At 39.3% G+C, this 14,566-nt stretch overlaps 3 protein-coding genes and 1 pseudogene across 7 annotated transcripts; 2 read left to right on the plus strand and 2 right to left on the minus strand.

The window, feature by feature from the left end:
- Nucleotides 1–54: 54 nt before the first annotated feature.
- On the minus strand, nucleotides 55–1,824 carry LOC117626548 (mediator of RNA polymerase II transcription subunit 21). Its single transcript, XM_034358285.1, has 5 exons — nucleotides 1,556–1,824; nucleotides 972–1,192; nucleotides 642–719; nucleotides 490–541; nucleotides 55–302 (listed from the first exon to the last, which is right to left on the minus strand). Exons 2-5 carry the CDS (start codon nucleotides 1,176–1,178, stop codon nucleotides 226–228), a joined length of 414 nt encoding a protein of 137 aa, XP_034214176.1. The 5' UTR covers nucleotides 1,179–1,192; nucleotides 1,556–1,824; the 3' UTR covers nucleotides 55–225.
- A 29-nt stretch (nucleotides 1,825–1,853) lies between these two features.
- On the plus strand, nucleotides 1,854–6,043 carry LOC117626549 (annotated as a pseudogene). The gene is made up of 9 exons (XR_004585592.1): nucleotides 1,854–2,000; nucleotides 2,082–2,165; nucleotides 2,477–2,586; nucleotides 2,711–2,761; nucleotides 3,937–4,078; nucleotides 4,484–4,580; nucleotides 4,949–5,055; nucleotides 5,202–5,286; nucleotides 5,713–6,043. The product of XR_004585592.1 is annotated as a U3 small nucleolar ribonucleoprotein protein IMP4-like (transcript).
- Nucleotides 6,044–7,069: 1,026 nt separating this feature from the next.
- On the minus strand, nucleotides 7,070–11,232 carry LOC117624729 (polyadenylate-binding protein RBP45B-like). 4 transcript variants are annotated; one of them, XM_034356150.1, is made up of 6 exons: nucleotides 10,820–11,232; nucleotides 10,096–10,564; nucleotides 7,897–7,952; nucleotides 7,692–7,822; nucleotides 7,506–7,602; nucleotides 7,070–7,417 (listed from the first exon to the last, which is right to left on the minus strand). In XM_034356150.1, the coding sequence occupies exons 1-6, from the start codon at nucleotides 11,093–11,095 to the stop codon at nucleotides 7,235–7,237; spliced, it is 1,212 nt and encodes a 403-aa protein (XP_034212041.1). In that variant the 5' UTR covers nucleotides 11,096–11,232; the 3' UTR covers nucleotides 7,070–7,234. The 4 variants fall into 4 exon arrangements, 3 of the variants coding, with proteins under 3 accessions (XP_034212041.1, XP_034212042.1, XP_034212043.1); XR_004585366.1 differs by lacking the exons at nucleotides 7,070–7,417; nucleotides 7,506–7,602 and adding an exon at nucleotides 9,629–9,711 and having other exon boundaries at nucleotides 7,764–7,822; nucleotides 10,820–11,206; XM_034356151.1 differs by lacking the exons at nucleotides 7,070–7,417; nucleotides 7,506–7,602 and having other exon boundaries at nucleotides 7,688–7,822; nucleotides 10,820–11,203.
- Nucleotides 11,233–11,425: 193 nt separating this feature from the next.
- On the plus strand, nucleotides 11,426–14,297 carry LOC117626441 (zinc finger MYND domain-containing protein 15). Its single transcript, XM_034358140.1, has one exon. The coding sequence runs from the start codon at nucleotides 11,999–12,001 to the stop codon at nucleotides 13,895–13,897; it is 1,899 nt and encodes a 632-aa protein (XP_034214031.1). The 5' UTR covers nucleotides 11,426–11,998; the 3' UTR covers nucleotides 13,898–14,297.
- The last annotated feature ends 269 nt before the right edge of the window (nucleotides 14,298–14,566 follow it).

Consider the following 14,566-nt stretch of genomic DNA (forward strand, 5'->3'; position numbering starts at 1 on the left):
GTTATTATGTCGCTTCCTGGTCATGCAGTATATTAAACAACAAAAGCCAAAACATACACAAGAATCACCTCTTTTCATTTGTTATAAGCCCAAAACTCTAAGCATTTAGGAGTTCATAATTTGTAAATTTTTTTTAAAAAAAAAACTTGAAGCTGTCATGAAAATTTGAACAGGCAGACCTGAGAGATTACAGATTGTTTTACATTTACAGAAGACACTACATCTTTAATTGGGTTTCTTCAAGTTCAAGCAATGATCTGCTGCTTGGCTGAACAATTCACGGACCTCCTTTAATTCTTTCTCTGACATCACAATACGATTGAACTTATTAGTTATCAGAGTCATAACAAGAAAAAAGACAAACAATCTGGCGCAAGCACCATGAAACATAAAAAAAAGCTCATGACTAATTTGCATATTTAGTGAAAGGTAGTAGTTCTCAAGAGCACAAGTATGATAAAAATAGCAAGATGGAAGGGAAAGATACACCTGCAGCTTCCAGTTGCCGCTGAAGTTCTTGGCCAACAGCGTCATTTTCAGCCTAAACAATTTCACCAAAAGTTTAAGAAAGAAGGTGTACAAAGTCCAGTCAAATGAAGCAATATGAAGACCTTGGATGGAGAAATGTGTGAACTCCATACCTGCAGTTCTGCAATCCTTTTCAGCTGTGCTTCTTCCCCTCCCTCAGCTAAAGGAAGTGCTGCAACTAATGCATCAAACTGTGCAAGAATCAGTGGCGGTAGTATCTTAGTTGAACAACTCAAGAAGCGGACGAATCGAATTGATAAATGAGATGTTCTTCGCACATCAAATCATATCACATAACGAAAAGAAAGGATAGCACTGACAAGAGAAGGATTATGCCGTTAACAATTTGACCGCAAACAAGCTAAAACTAAGTAACAACATTTTGATTAGTTGATCATGATTCAAGATAATGGTAGATTATCAAACACAGAAAAATGCTGCACCTGCTTAGCAGCCTTAACCAGAGCGGCACTCACGAGCTTGGCTTGTTCAGCAAAATTCTCTGCATCCTCCGTCGGATTCGCAGGTGGTTCTGGGTAATTTGGTGAAAGTCTAACTGGTGGCGAATCCCTTTGTAGTGTTCCAAAGGTATTGAAGGCAAGAGAAGCAATTGTGTTGACTTGTTCCTGTAGTTGGGAGATTATGTCCATCGAGCAAGCTAGCCCTGCCAAGAAGAATTTCCTCAAAGGTTATACATCTTTAACAACAATGGCATGAAGCAAGGTTCGTATCATATGAACAATTTTCTTCCACTTCAATTCGGAAATTTAAAAAAGAGAGAAAGAACAAATCTTTGGCAATGCAGTTATTTTCTACAATGTACGGTCGATCAAAAGGCAACGAAATTGAACTAGAGAAAAAAGAAACAAACCAAAACCAGAAAAAAGCAAAGTCTAGAAGCAAAGAGAAGAAATAGCAAGACAAAAACATCAAAAGGATATTGTATCGTTAAAAGACTAAATATTTGTCTGGTCAGCGATAAAAGTGAAGCGAATTGAAGCTCCGATGAACAGAGAGAAGACTTTACCTCGCCACTGAAACGTTTTCGTCGGAAGAAGAGATCAGAGCGACGAAGCTGTGTGTGTAACTGAGAGAGAGAGAGAGCGCGCACGAAGGTAGTGGTAGATTATAGAAGCCTCTATTCTGGCAATCTGGGCCTATCGTATAACAAGTGACATTAGGTTTTCAAGCCCAATAGGAAACAAGACTTTCAAAAACAATTTCCTTTTTTGTTTTCAAAACGACGGGTAGAGATGAACTCAATTCTTTTTGATGGAGGAAGGCAGAAGTTGTAGCCTTCTTCGCTCTACCGTCTCGCTCTCGTCGACATCACCATTCCTGAGCCATGAGAGAGGGATCAATTATGTTGAGAAGAAATACTAGATTGAGGAAATATTTGTACAGAAATAGCTTAGAAGGCAAAGAACGCCTTATCTACGAGAAGAAGCGCAAGATTAGAGAAGCTCTGCAAGGTTCCCCTCTATCTTTGTGTTTGCAGTTGAAGTTTTTTTTTTTTTCTACTTAATCTGGGGCACCTTTTTGTTTTGTTGCAGAGGGAAAACCGATTCCCACTGAGCTTCGGAATGAAGAGGCGGTGCTTCGTTGAGAAATCGATCTCGAAGATGAGAACACTGCTGGTATGAGTGTTCTTTGGTTGTCTAGACCGCCAATGTCCTTTTTGTTTTATGAAAATGTGGCTACTTTTTGTTTTATGAAAATATGGGAACAAAGATGAGGGTCTACATAAACTGATCACATGGTACATGGTTTTTGGATGCTGTAGAAACCTTTTATTCTTGATGTACTAAACAGAGTAGGAAGGGTTAGTATTCTTCTATAATTTAAAATAAAAACCCGTAATATTCTTAACATCCAACTGCCCTGAAATTTTTAGCTTTACATTTTATCATGTGGTCAATTCTTCATGGTTTTCGTTTCTGAATCCTAGTACCAAGGACACATATCGACGATGAGTATGCAAAGGCAGCAAAAAGAGATCCCAAGATTTTGATAACTACTTCCTGGAATCCGAGTGCTCCGCTAGTACAATTTGCAAAGGTTGGTTTAGCCTGTTTCAATTTCTTATTCATCTAGCTGCACCTTTTGTGTTCACTTTGTTGGGTCATATTATGCAAATTTGGTTTTGGTTAGTGACATTGTGGTTCACATAACATTGTTGTAGGAACTGAACCTTGTTTTTCCTAATGCACAACAAATGAACCGTGGTGGCCAGGTTGGTGAACTTTTGTTCCCAAATTTGTTCGGCATATTTTTCTTCCCTATTTGTCTTTACATAAATCCTCTGTTTCTTGATGTGCATTTTCCAAGTTTTGCTTTTGTTGTTCTTACATTGATATCAAATATACGCCCAGGACTTGGGGGTTTAGTCTGGAAATTAGGACTTAGGTACATGGGACGTTTTGGTGCTAGGAGTGTTTGTGAGATTGGGCCGGGCTGTTTGGTCTCCTCTTCCTGTGGGCTTGTTGAGAACCCTGATCTGTTGAATCTTTTATATGAATGCAACAGTGAATTATTTCACAGTTCTATTTTTTATGTGGACATCTAGTTTTTGAACATAATTTGTTCACCATTTTAACTATGTTGTAGGGAACCGACTAGCTCTTATGTCTACTGGTGTTTCTCTTCCTAATTTTGGAAGAGATCCCAAGTTTGAATGCCCCCTCCCTCATTTATCAAAAAAACTATGTTGTAAGGGGTGTTACACCGGTAACAGAAATTGAGCCTACTATGAAGTTAATCAATTAGGATTAATTGCTATTTGCTTAACATGAACTCATAAATGCAAGACCTGCGAAGAGAACACTCCACTTACCTTGTAAAAATCAACCTAATCGTTGCACTAGTAATAAAGTGGCTGGACTAGTGTTTCTTCTAACAATATTAATGTACAGGTTGTGTTTCTAAGTCCATAAAAGTATCATAGACCCCAAAGCTCTGTCATTTCAACTTTTCCATAGGCACCAGAAATTAAAAAAGCTCCCCCGGAATTGTTATTTGCAAATAATTTTTTGTGCATGGTGCTGTTTCATTTCTGTTATGTGTCACATCGTTAACCACGTGCCACTCCACATTCCGTCATTGGCACATATTTTCCTTCGATTTTTCAGTTCAGTTTGTTTAGTCTTTTACTGTTCACCATTTATCTGGTGTTGTGATTATGTCTAGATTGACCCCTACATTTGAGAACATGGTGAACATCTTTTTCCAGGCAAATGACTGCTTCAATTTATTATGATGTTATTCTATTTATCTCAGATGTTAGAATTCTTTCTCGATGGCGTATTACATTTGAGGATATACCTGCCATAGTTCTGATCCCTTGGTCTGTTTTCCACAGTAGACTATCTAATTGACAATAAGTTTTTATTTTTCTCCCAAACCCTGCAGGTTACTTCTGAAATTATTGAAACTTGCCGTGCACATGATTTTACAGATGTTGTGTTGGTTCATGAAAATCGTGGCGTACCTGATGGTTTGTTTATAATCCCCTTCCCTTTGATCCAACAGCATTTTTTGAACTGCTCAATGTGTTAAGTAGTGTAATGATCTGTGTTAATGTAAAATAAATATTTGATGTTAAAACTGACTTGGGACTGAAGAAAAAGAATCCAGACCACAATTTTCTAGGGTTCTTCAGCAGCAAAACATTGGAAAATTGTGGCAGAGATAGAGTTTTCAAAAGTGAAAGAGAAGAATGATGGTCAACAGATTATAATTTTTTTTCAATATAAAAGCATCAGCTTCCTAGTGCAAAGAAATATAATAGGAAGAGCTGATAGTGACAATTGAAATATGCCAATCATGATGAACATTGAAATTTAAACCCGTTAAATTAATGAGATTTATGAGCTTGATCCTTTTTTGACCTTATTGCTATTTTACTGTATCTATGCTTGAACTTAATAGTTTGGGCATCTTGCTGAAAATATTTTAGTTAATAGGTTACAAGACATGACATCAAGGACAAGAAAGCTATGGGAACAATGCCGCAGGTTTATCCACATTTGATTCTTGACAATTTCATGACCAAGGTATCTTCGTCTTAATTGCTCTCATTACACAGTATATTTGCGAAGAAAGATAAGACCCTATGGATTAATAGTGTTGTTCACAGATTATAATTGTTCTGCGAATAAATGACCAGTACTGTTTTCATGAATTAACTACTGACTGAAATTTTGAGGAGTCTCACCCTTTGAATCACCATTTTATCCTCTGCTGGTTTATTTTGGTGCTTGTCTGTATTAATAACCCATTCTAATGGCTTATTATTTTGGGTTTGCATATAACCTTAATCGTATGTATAAATATGTCACTCCTATTTCTGAGTTGGCCTTCTTAGTTACCACCCTATTAACATAATATTATATTATCTTTTCTCTTCCTGATGTATTGATAGTTGGGTGAGAGAATAGCAAATATTTTGAAGCATCTCTTTCCAATGCCAAAGCCAGATACAAAACGCATAAACACTTTTTCCAATCGGTCGGACTATATTTCATTCAGGTTTGTTGTCTCATTTGTGCTTTTATTTTCCCTGCTGTGTCTTTAGGTATTGATTTAGTAAGTGAGTTTTCTTATTTGTGATTCTATTCTTCGCTAAATGTGCACGTGTTGCTTTGCTTTTCCGTTAACAAACTGAGAACCTACAGGCATCATACTTGTGGGAAGCATGGAGGTCCTAAATCCATTGAGCTGGAGGAGATTGGCCCTTGGTTTGAAATGAAGCTTTTCAAGGTCAATGCTTTTTTACCTGTACGGTCAAGGATTTGTGCTTCTTGCATTGATATCACACTTGCTCTCTGTTATTCAATTTAATTTACTGTTTTGTGTATATTTTTCTATTTTTAGTCTTTTTGCCTTTGTGTCTGTGCACCTTTTGTATTGTTTCATACTGCACCCAAAATACTTCAATACTTGCGGATGGTAGGTTTGCCCATTGAAGCATGAACATCTTAGCCTTTCTTCCCTGTGGCCCTACCCTTTCAGCATTGAAGCAAGACCAAGAGTAGTTATTAGACAAATCAAGTTGAATGTTTAAATTGGTCTGGCCAAAATGGTTTAAGTTGAACCTGAGGTTTCTGTCTATGACTCTGGTACATTGTTTAATTAATATTTCATTGTATTATTTTGCTTACGTTTTTTCCTTCTTTGATGTTGCAGATAAAGATGGGAACACTGGATCAGACTGAAACCCAGGATGAATGGTTCTCCAAGCGATGCATGAACACAGCCAAGAAACAGAAGTTTATAGGGATTTGAGGTGCCGCGAATTTTTGATCGGTCGCTGTTACTCGCTTGGACAAATTATGATTGTGGGAAGAGATCATAACCTTGTTCATTCATACAAATATTTCAATCATAACTGAATGCCATAACCTAGTATTCAAATTCACAGATGTAACTAGTTGTCTTGCAAACGTTGCAATCGTGCAGTACAAAATACTTGAGAAACATGAGCAGATTTCATAATCCAGTTCATTCATACAAAGTATTTCGTGGAATGCGTCACTGCCTCCTATGTTCAAATTTACAATTTACAAACAAATTCGATGCTTGACAACAAGAAGTTCAGCCTTTCATCACCTTTCAAGCACAGATCAATCATTAAATTTCAAAGTAACAAAGGTGCATTAAAAACGACCAAAGAGCCAAAATAAGTTAAAACTGGTTCGCCGGTCCGTAAAACTTCACGGGTTGTTTGAATTGAAGGATCACTCCATCAATTTCTCGTAAAATCTATACTAAATAATTAAGAGAAGGCCCATTGTCAATCTTTTTTGGCTGGCAAAGTGCCAACAATACCCTTAATAAGATTACACTAAAATATATATAATATAATAAGGGTAAAGTAGTGATTATCTTAATCTACAAACCCCTTACTAGGGTTTGTGGCTTCGGAATGATACACTTGAATTTTAATATATTTAAAGAGTCTAGCCGCGCGGCTATACTTTTAAATAATTAATATTTATAGCGTTTAAAGATTATATCCCGAGTACAGCCGCGCGGTTATTCTTTTTAAATAAATTAATATTTAAAGAGTTTAAAGAGTAGAGCGGCTATACTGTTTAACAAATTAATATTTAACAAGTACAGCCAGGCGGCTATACGTTTTAAATAAATTAATGTTCAAAGAGTACCGCCGAACGGCTATACTTTTTAAATAAATTAATATTTAAAGAGTACAGCCGCACGGCTATAAATTTTAAATGCATCAACATTTAAATAGTATAGCCAGGCGGCTATACGCGCCTTTTTTTGTTTTTGGGAGGGGCCTTTCCTATTGCCCCATTTCTAAGCCATTTGAGTTAAACAAAGAACCTAAGAAAAACTGGTTTTAACAGCTTGAAAGCTTTCTTTTCAATCTCGATCGACTGTGCTCTTTGTTCGTAGCTCTTGTTGAAACCTTACAGATTCATCATTATGGCCTCGACAGACTGCAGGGAACTATAATTCGAAGAAAATTGTTCCAATTTTAAAAGCAGTGGGTCATTAAAACAGAGCGTGCAAAACTATAAAGAGATATTCCAGAAGGCTTTCCATAAGTAAACATGCAATCTTGGCAATACAAGATCACATCGCAAAAAGTACTTCTCATAAAACATAGAAAGATGTTCAGCCTCAATCAGTATCACAATATTATTATCGGTCTCTAGTGAACACTGAAAAACGCTCTCAACACTCAGCTATATCCCACTTGCTGCTGCTGCTGCTGTGGCGGCTGTTGGTAATTACTGTACCCAGCAGGATATCCTCCATAGTACATGCTAGGGTCTTGAGAAACTTGGGCGTACCCATAACCATCGGGAGTGGGTGCATATCCATAGTAGCCACCGCCATTCCATTGGTTTGGATCTGCCTGAGGCTGAAAAAGCCAACATAGGCATATCAGTCTAAGTTCAGGGGGAATCTGCAAATTTCCAAGTTATAAATGTTAAGTTAAAGCAAAGCACCTGCTTGTTTGAAGGACTGCGGCCCCATGAAAGTCGGATATTTTGTGCACCCAACTGAGATCCATTTAACACGCGCAATGCTTCTTCAGCGCAGCTTCTGATGCATAAATACAAAACAGAATAGTAGGTTTCTGTGATATTCCATCATAAAACATCTCCAAAAAGAAGACTATCAGATCTGCCTACCTGTCTTGAAACTGAACAAACCCACATCGCTTGCCCGCTGGTATCTTCACATGTAATAGGTCACCGTACTGGCTGAAGACTTGTCTCAAATGGTCATCAGTAACATTACCATCCAGGTTACCTACAAATATCTGCAGCAGAAATCAATAAAGTCAGAGATACGTTGCTAAGTGATTTCCAAAGGAAAATTCCAAAAAGTACCCACAGTTGTATTGTTCGGATCACTCTCATTCTTTGAACCTTGAGAATTCTGATATGAACCTGCATGTGGAAAAGTTCAACTAACAGCTGAGATACTTTTGGAACAACAGTTTACAACCCTTGATCCTATCAATCTAAAAAACGAACAGAGGAGAAAAGCTGACAAACTTGCTGGCTATTCTTTCTCCCAACAAAGAAAAAGAAGAAAAATGAACAAAAAGAATATAAACAAATCAGCTGCCAATATCCTATAGGTACAGACCAAAAATACAGATAGCCACTATCCTAATACAATTCAATAATGCTCATGGGATGCTCACTGTGTGTCTTAGTACTTGCATTGTTGAACAAATCAAAGAAGACACATTCTTATAACAATTTGAAGACTAAGTCTCAGAATTAATATCATCCATCCACCTTGCACCAATGGTAAGAGGCCCAACAAGCATCATGCAAAATAGAAAACCATATGCACGTGCACCTATATATGCTGAAAAATATTGAGGACAGTTGTCCATGTTTGGGAAAGGGTGGAGGACTTAGTGACTCCCGTCATTCACGTAGAACAAGGAAATCCCGGTTGGTCAATAAGTGGAATTAAGTGGTCTAGTAAGGCTTTAAATGCCAACCTGCTAATCCCTAAACGAACTCAATCTATTTGGTCTAACCAACATATGGTGTGAAACTGTAATGCACATTAAACCAGGTGAGAGAGGCCAATAGCAAACCCGACTCATTAGTTAAATAAAATCAGACAGAAGAAAAAATATAAAAAGTTGTTCATCTGAATATGAGTTTCCATCAGTATGGATGACCACTGTTAACAATGAGATATTACTATAGAAAAACCAGGTCAGAATTTTTTATGCCATGGCTAATGCCAAAACAAAATAGAGAAGATACCAGGCTTGGCATGCAAGCAAAATAACAGTTGGAGTTATTGACTGGTGTTTTAACCGTACAAAAGAAATCATGGAAAAGGATTGTTCAAAGACTGGCAACCCATGGGTATACTCATGGTGGTGCCACATTTCTCCATCTGCTACTGGGTCAGAGGTTTGAAACTTAGCATGTAAAACCTACTTATTTGGCTGTCAAAGTGGTTTAACCAGTTGGACCAACTAGTTCTTTACCAGCTTCCCAAGTAACATTCCTATCTACATGGAGTTATCCAGTTCACTAATTCAGTCCAATGAATCAAACAACCTAAATTAAGTAGCAGTGCATGGTTATCTCAGTCGAACCGACTTCCAGACCAGTCTGGCTTATATTAACATGGTAAAACCTAGTCATATCATGACAAAGACTAAATTATAACGCGAGATTCCCAATGATGGCCAGCCTGCTAGGTGCAGTAAATTCCAATGAGTTGTAAGTTGCAACATGCACTCCTTCCAGAACCCTTTCTCAGGGATTAAAGACTACAAGATTAATCAAAATCAGGAAATACGTGGATCACAAGGGGGAACAATAAAATTTAACTAAATGGCAGAAGGGTACGATACATAAGGAATCAAAGATGTAAATTTTGCGGACACGTTACTAGAAAAACACAAGCGAACTTCTCTACCAGTAAAGTGGGAACATGCTCGAGTGAAACTAGAACAGTCACAATATGTAACTTATTGAAAGTTGAACCAACTGAACGCGCTGGAAAAAAAAAATTAAAATTCGAAAATGTAGCATGACAAATGCCACATCAGAATAAAGGCCAATACATTAAATGGGAAACTGACCTAAGCGAGGCCACGCACTAAAGGGGAAACCATTTCAGCTGAAATCAGTAGCAGGCCCTTAGATGACAGAGCCTCCTGACGCCCTGCTTTGAGACAACAGGAGTTCTTTTAGTTCTCGAGATTTTAATATCATTTACCTTGCCCAAATTTTTTAAAGAAATTATAGGAATTAAATGACTTGGAAAGTACTGCTCATCTTCGAGAGTATAGCTGTAAGGAAGCAAACTTAACCAACTTAAAAGTAATGTTTGGCACACTGGATACCATATCAGAACTGGAATACACTGCCTCACCATTCCATATTCAAGTTAGTAATGTGTATTGGAAAAAACGAATGAAGGAATACCAGTCATAGAGAAAGGAAACCCAATTAAAGTACTTGTTCTCTCCTCGCAAAACACAACACAAGAGAAATTCACAGACAGCCTCAACGAAACCACAAATACACGAAACCATCAAGACTATACCTTTTGAATATTGCTGACTACCCCCAGCATTTTTGTTAGCAGCTGGCCCAATTCGCATAGGCCTTGTTGAGCAGAGAACTCCATTCATCTCAGTCATGGCACGCAACTGTTCGGACTCATCTCCAAACTTAACAAACCCATATCCCTTGGTGCGCCCTGTGAGCCTGTCAATGACAACCTTGGCACCTTTGCATGAGGGAAAACGGGCCCGGAATGTCTCTTGAAGCATGTAATCCGTCACATCAGAAGCCAAGTCTCCAACAAATATGGTATAATCAGGGGTATCATCAGAACGCTTCTCCCCTGCAGATGCCCAGTTCAATCTGAAATTCTGGGCACCATTTGGCATAGGGGTACCGTTGTACGACTGAAGTACTCTTTCTGCAGCAGCACGGCTACTGAATTCAATAAATCCATAACCCTCTGATTGTGTAGTTTGCTTATTGCGGATGACTTTCACAGAAACAAGCTGAAAGCACAAACGCATCATAAAAAATAAAAATAAAAATAAAAAAGTAAATATTTTATGAATACAAGAACGCATTTGTATACTTGTAAAGCCATCACAATCTAAATACACAGAAACATACATAAAATAGAAGGCAAACCAAATTTTTTTATAAAGGAATTTCCTTGGGTTGATATAAGGCAAACCACAGATCTAATAAATAATAATCAGAACTTTCAGCATTGAAAACAAAAAGAAATAAAATAAGGCACGAACCTCGCCGGTGTGAACAAGAATATTGTAGAGATAGGTCTCCTCCATCCAGTACTGCAAGTCGCCGATCCAGAGCGTACGGACCTCGTCGGCGGAGGCTGGCTGGGGCTGCTGCTGGACGAGCTGCCCAGGCGGTGGGGCCACCTGGGACTGCGGGGCCCACATTGGAGGTGCCTGGGCCGTCGGCGGGGGAGGCGGCGCCATCATCATGTAGGGCTGCTGCCCGTACTGCTGGCCTAATGCTGACGGAGCCACACCGCCTGCCCCAGGTTGCATCATCGTGTGAATCTAGAGAGAGAAAGAGGAGAGAGAGAAACCCTAATCGCAAGGGCGAGAGAGAACGAGACAATGAGTGAGTGAGGGAGAGATTTTGAATGTCGAGACAGTGATTACGTTGGATTAGGGGTGGGTTCTAGGAACGGCCACGTAAGCCGTTCTTGTGGTAGAATTGTAATATATTTAGGCAAGTCGGGGCATGTTGGGCCCAAATTTACACGTTGGGCCCAGTTTTTTAATCTAAACAAACGGAAACGGTTCTCTCTCTCAGACGTCCCAATATTCATCAGAACCGACAATCGTGAACAGTGCTGACGAAATACGACTATGAAAAGACAAAAGATGTCGTCCGCAATGTAAAAAAAAAAGGTCAAACAGTTTTCAGCTTCACTTTTACTTGCTAAGACAAACAGTTGAATGGTTCAATCTTGGGCAATGCTCTGGATCTGATTCTCTCTCTTCTTGAACTCAGTCATTTGGGTGGCAGCAGCATCAGACACTTCAAAAGAGAGAAAAGTCTTCAACTTTACTCAGCCTGCGAAGCTGGTTGGTATGGAGCGCTAATCTCTCTGTTCATGAAGTGCTAGAAATTCATATTGATCCCCATTTGTTTAATTCAGCTTTTTATGTAATTTTGTAGCCATTGAATTGAAGTGAATGATCTCAGCTCTCATATTCATGATTTGATGCTTTTTTTTTCTTTCTGAAGTTTGGATTTTTTACTTTACAACTGTGAAGTGATCCATATAGTTTCTGAGAAGCAATACAGAGTGAATGAACAAACTTTGGTCGGCAATTTTTAGCCTTTGCAGATTAGAGTTATTGGATTTGCTTGGTATATAGTCATTTTGTATTGGGTTGCTGGTGTGATCAAGGAAGTAATTAGATCTTGTACTTGTGGTAAAAATGGATTTGCATTTGAAGAACGTGTTTGATAGATTCCAGGAGCAATTTGGGTCTGGTCCGGGGCTTGGTCCTGGATCCGGGACATGTCTTATGAAGGTAGAAGGCATTTCTCCAAATTTTATTAAGTCAGTGTTTAAAGCTTCGGCAGCTCTATATAGGACTGATCCATGGAAAAGATTGTGCCCAGGGCATCTGTTTGGTATCCGCGTTGGGAAAGATACGGATTGGTCTGGCAAGAAACAACCTTTCCCATGTGTCCAATTCATTGGAGGGGATGGTGGCGATATTGGCTTTAATATGTTTCGATCTCAAAATGATGCTAAGAGGATGACTGGTTCAAGAGAGACAATTCAGGTGCCCAATGTTGAGCTTTTACGGGTCACATATGAACGCGAATCATTGATGTTTCCCTCTAATAGGAAAATGATCAAGTCTTTGTCATTGGAAGCATCAGGGATCAATCGCTTCCCTGTTATTGATGTTGCCCGCTGCACGTCATCAGGGACTCTTAGATTTAGGCATCCAACTCCTGAAGAGCTTAGGTTTGTGTATGCATTCATGAAAGCCATAGCTCTGGTGCATCCATTGCTTCAGGAAGACAAGGAAGGTGGTCCAAAGTGGTCAAGGTTGATGTACTTTGAACCTTTTATCGAGACGGTTGATGTTCAGTGGCCACAAGAAATGGCCAAAGGTTATGATCTCGTTGCAGTTACAATCTCACACCCACCTGGTCAGGCATATGAAGAAAAGACTAGTTCAACGGCTAGCTCAACCCCAACCAAATATGCAGAACTATCAAGGGAGGAGGCTTTTGTTGATATAAGAGTCTACTCAAATGGCAGCTTGCGACAGTGTGCAGCATGTGAGAAAGAAATCCACGGTGAACAGGCTCTCTCGTGTGTACGATGTCAAGCAGTGCTCTACTGCAGTTCTGTCTGCCACAAGCAGCATCTGAAGGAAACACATAAGAGCATGTGTAGTCTTTACAAGGCTATGATGGAAAGGGAAGAAGAGCTGGCAATGAATATCTTCATGTTCCCCTGTGCTGCTGACCAACCTTGTAAATGGCTTGAATCATTGGGCATCCATCAGAAGGGCATGTGGAGGAGAAAGTGTAGTTGCTATTCTCACTGCCCCTTTGGTCTTCTTCCTGTTAAAGGTGGACTCTGGGATTCTTGGGGAGGGCTCGATGATGAAGAGTTTCCACGTGACTCGTCCTTTCATCATCACGCAAGAGATGGTATGTCAAGTCCAATCCTCCTCTCTGGCTGGTCGGAATACTATAATCTTCGCTCGCTGCCATTGTCAAGCCCCGTTGCTGACATCCTCTCCCACCCATTGACCGTTTATTACATACTGACAACTCTCAACATCAGTTCAAAGAACTTACTAATGAAAGGTAAGGAGGTGGTTGTCCACTACCTAGGTCCAGAGGGAGAGTTGGATTGGATGCCAGCATTTGCAGATGTTGGTCATTTGCTCAATGGATTGGGCAATGTACAAATTATTATGGTGGGTTCTGAAGTTCCAACAAATTTGTCAGGGACAACTTCAGGAATTGGTAGCAGAGTGAGAGTGAATCTTGTTAGGGGTGTTTATGAGGAGGAAGCCTCCTACCTACCTTCACCTCATGTTATTGTTGCACTAAACTGTGGATTGAGTTGCTATTCAACTTGGGGTGGAGCTCTTAACTCAATTAAGACCATGGGCGTTCCAGCCTTCTTCACAGATCAATCTGAAATCTCATGTGCAAACGCTAAACAGGTTTTACGAAGTGCTGGACTGCATATCACACATCCTGTGACGCCAAATCCTTTCCGCTCACCGGTGAAACATCACGAGCCTTCTAGCAATCTTCCTTCTTATAGCAATGGTTTTGTGCTTGGGGTAAATACATGAGTTGGGAACCATGAAGTTTGAAGTCTCAACCTGAACTTATTTCTGATCGTTGTACTTAATTCTCTAATGATTTTGTCCTTCTGTGATGGCAAATGGCAATGACTTGCTAGGGATGAATGGGACAGCTAATCACCATCTTTGCCATGAAGATTGTAACTTTAGCATTACTTCATTTACTTGTTTTCTCCCATTGAACTGTGAACTCAGGTCCTGCTAGACTTAAGCTTTATCTTGGTTCTATATATTTGTTCTCAGCCACTGTCTCAGGCTGGGATGCCATCAATTCCGGTAGAGGCTCATGTAATAATACATGTTTGATACTGGGGGTTTTTGTTTAAGTCCTCGTGAATGTATATCCGGCAATATGATATTTTCAGTCGCTGGAATCCCTATTTCCATATAAGTCATCTTCAACTCTATATAGTGGTTAACGTTATAACCCGAATTGGGATTATGACACTCGACCCTATAGAGGTATGCTACGAACAGTCGTCCACAATCGTGGGCAATTTTATTTTAATTTTTTAAAATTATGATGCATGTGAGGCGCCGAAAACATCAACAGTCAAATTTTATCCACGCGCATAGACAAATTCTTCGTCAACTTTTAGAGCAAGAAAACCTTGACTAGATAAAAATCATACGTGGTCAGATCAATCTTCCTCAAAA

This window comes from Prunus dulcis, chromosome 4, assembly GCF_902201215.1.
Source record: "Prunus dulcis chromosome 4, ALMONDv2, whole genome shotgun sequence".
Classification (NCBI taxonomy): Eukaryota; Viridiplantae; Streptophyta; class Magnoliopsida; order Rosales; family Rosaceae; genus Prunus; species Prunus dulcis.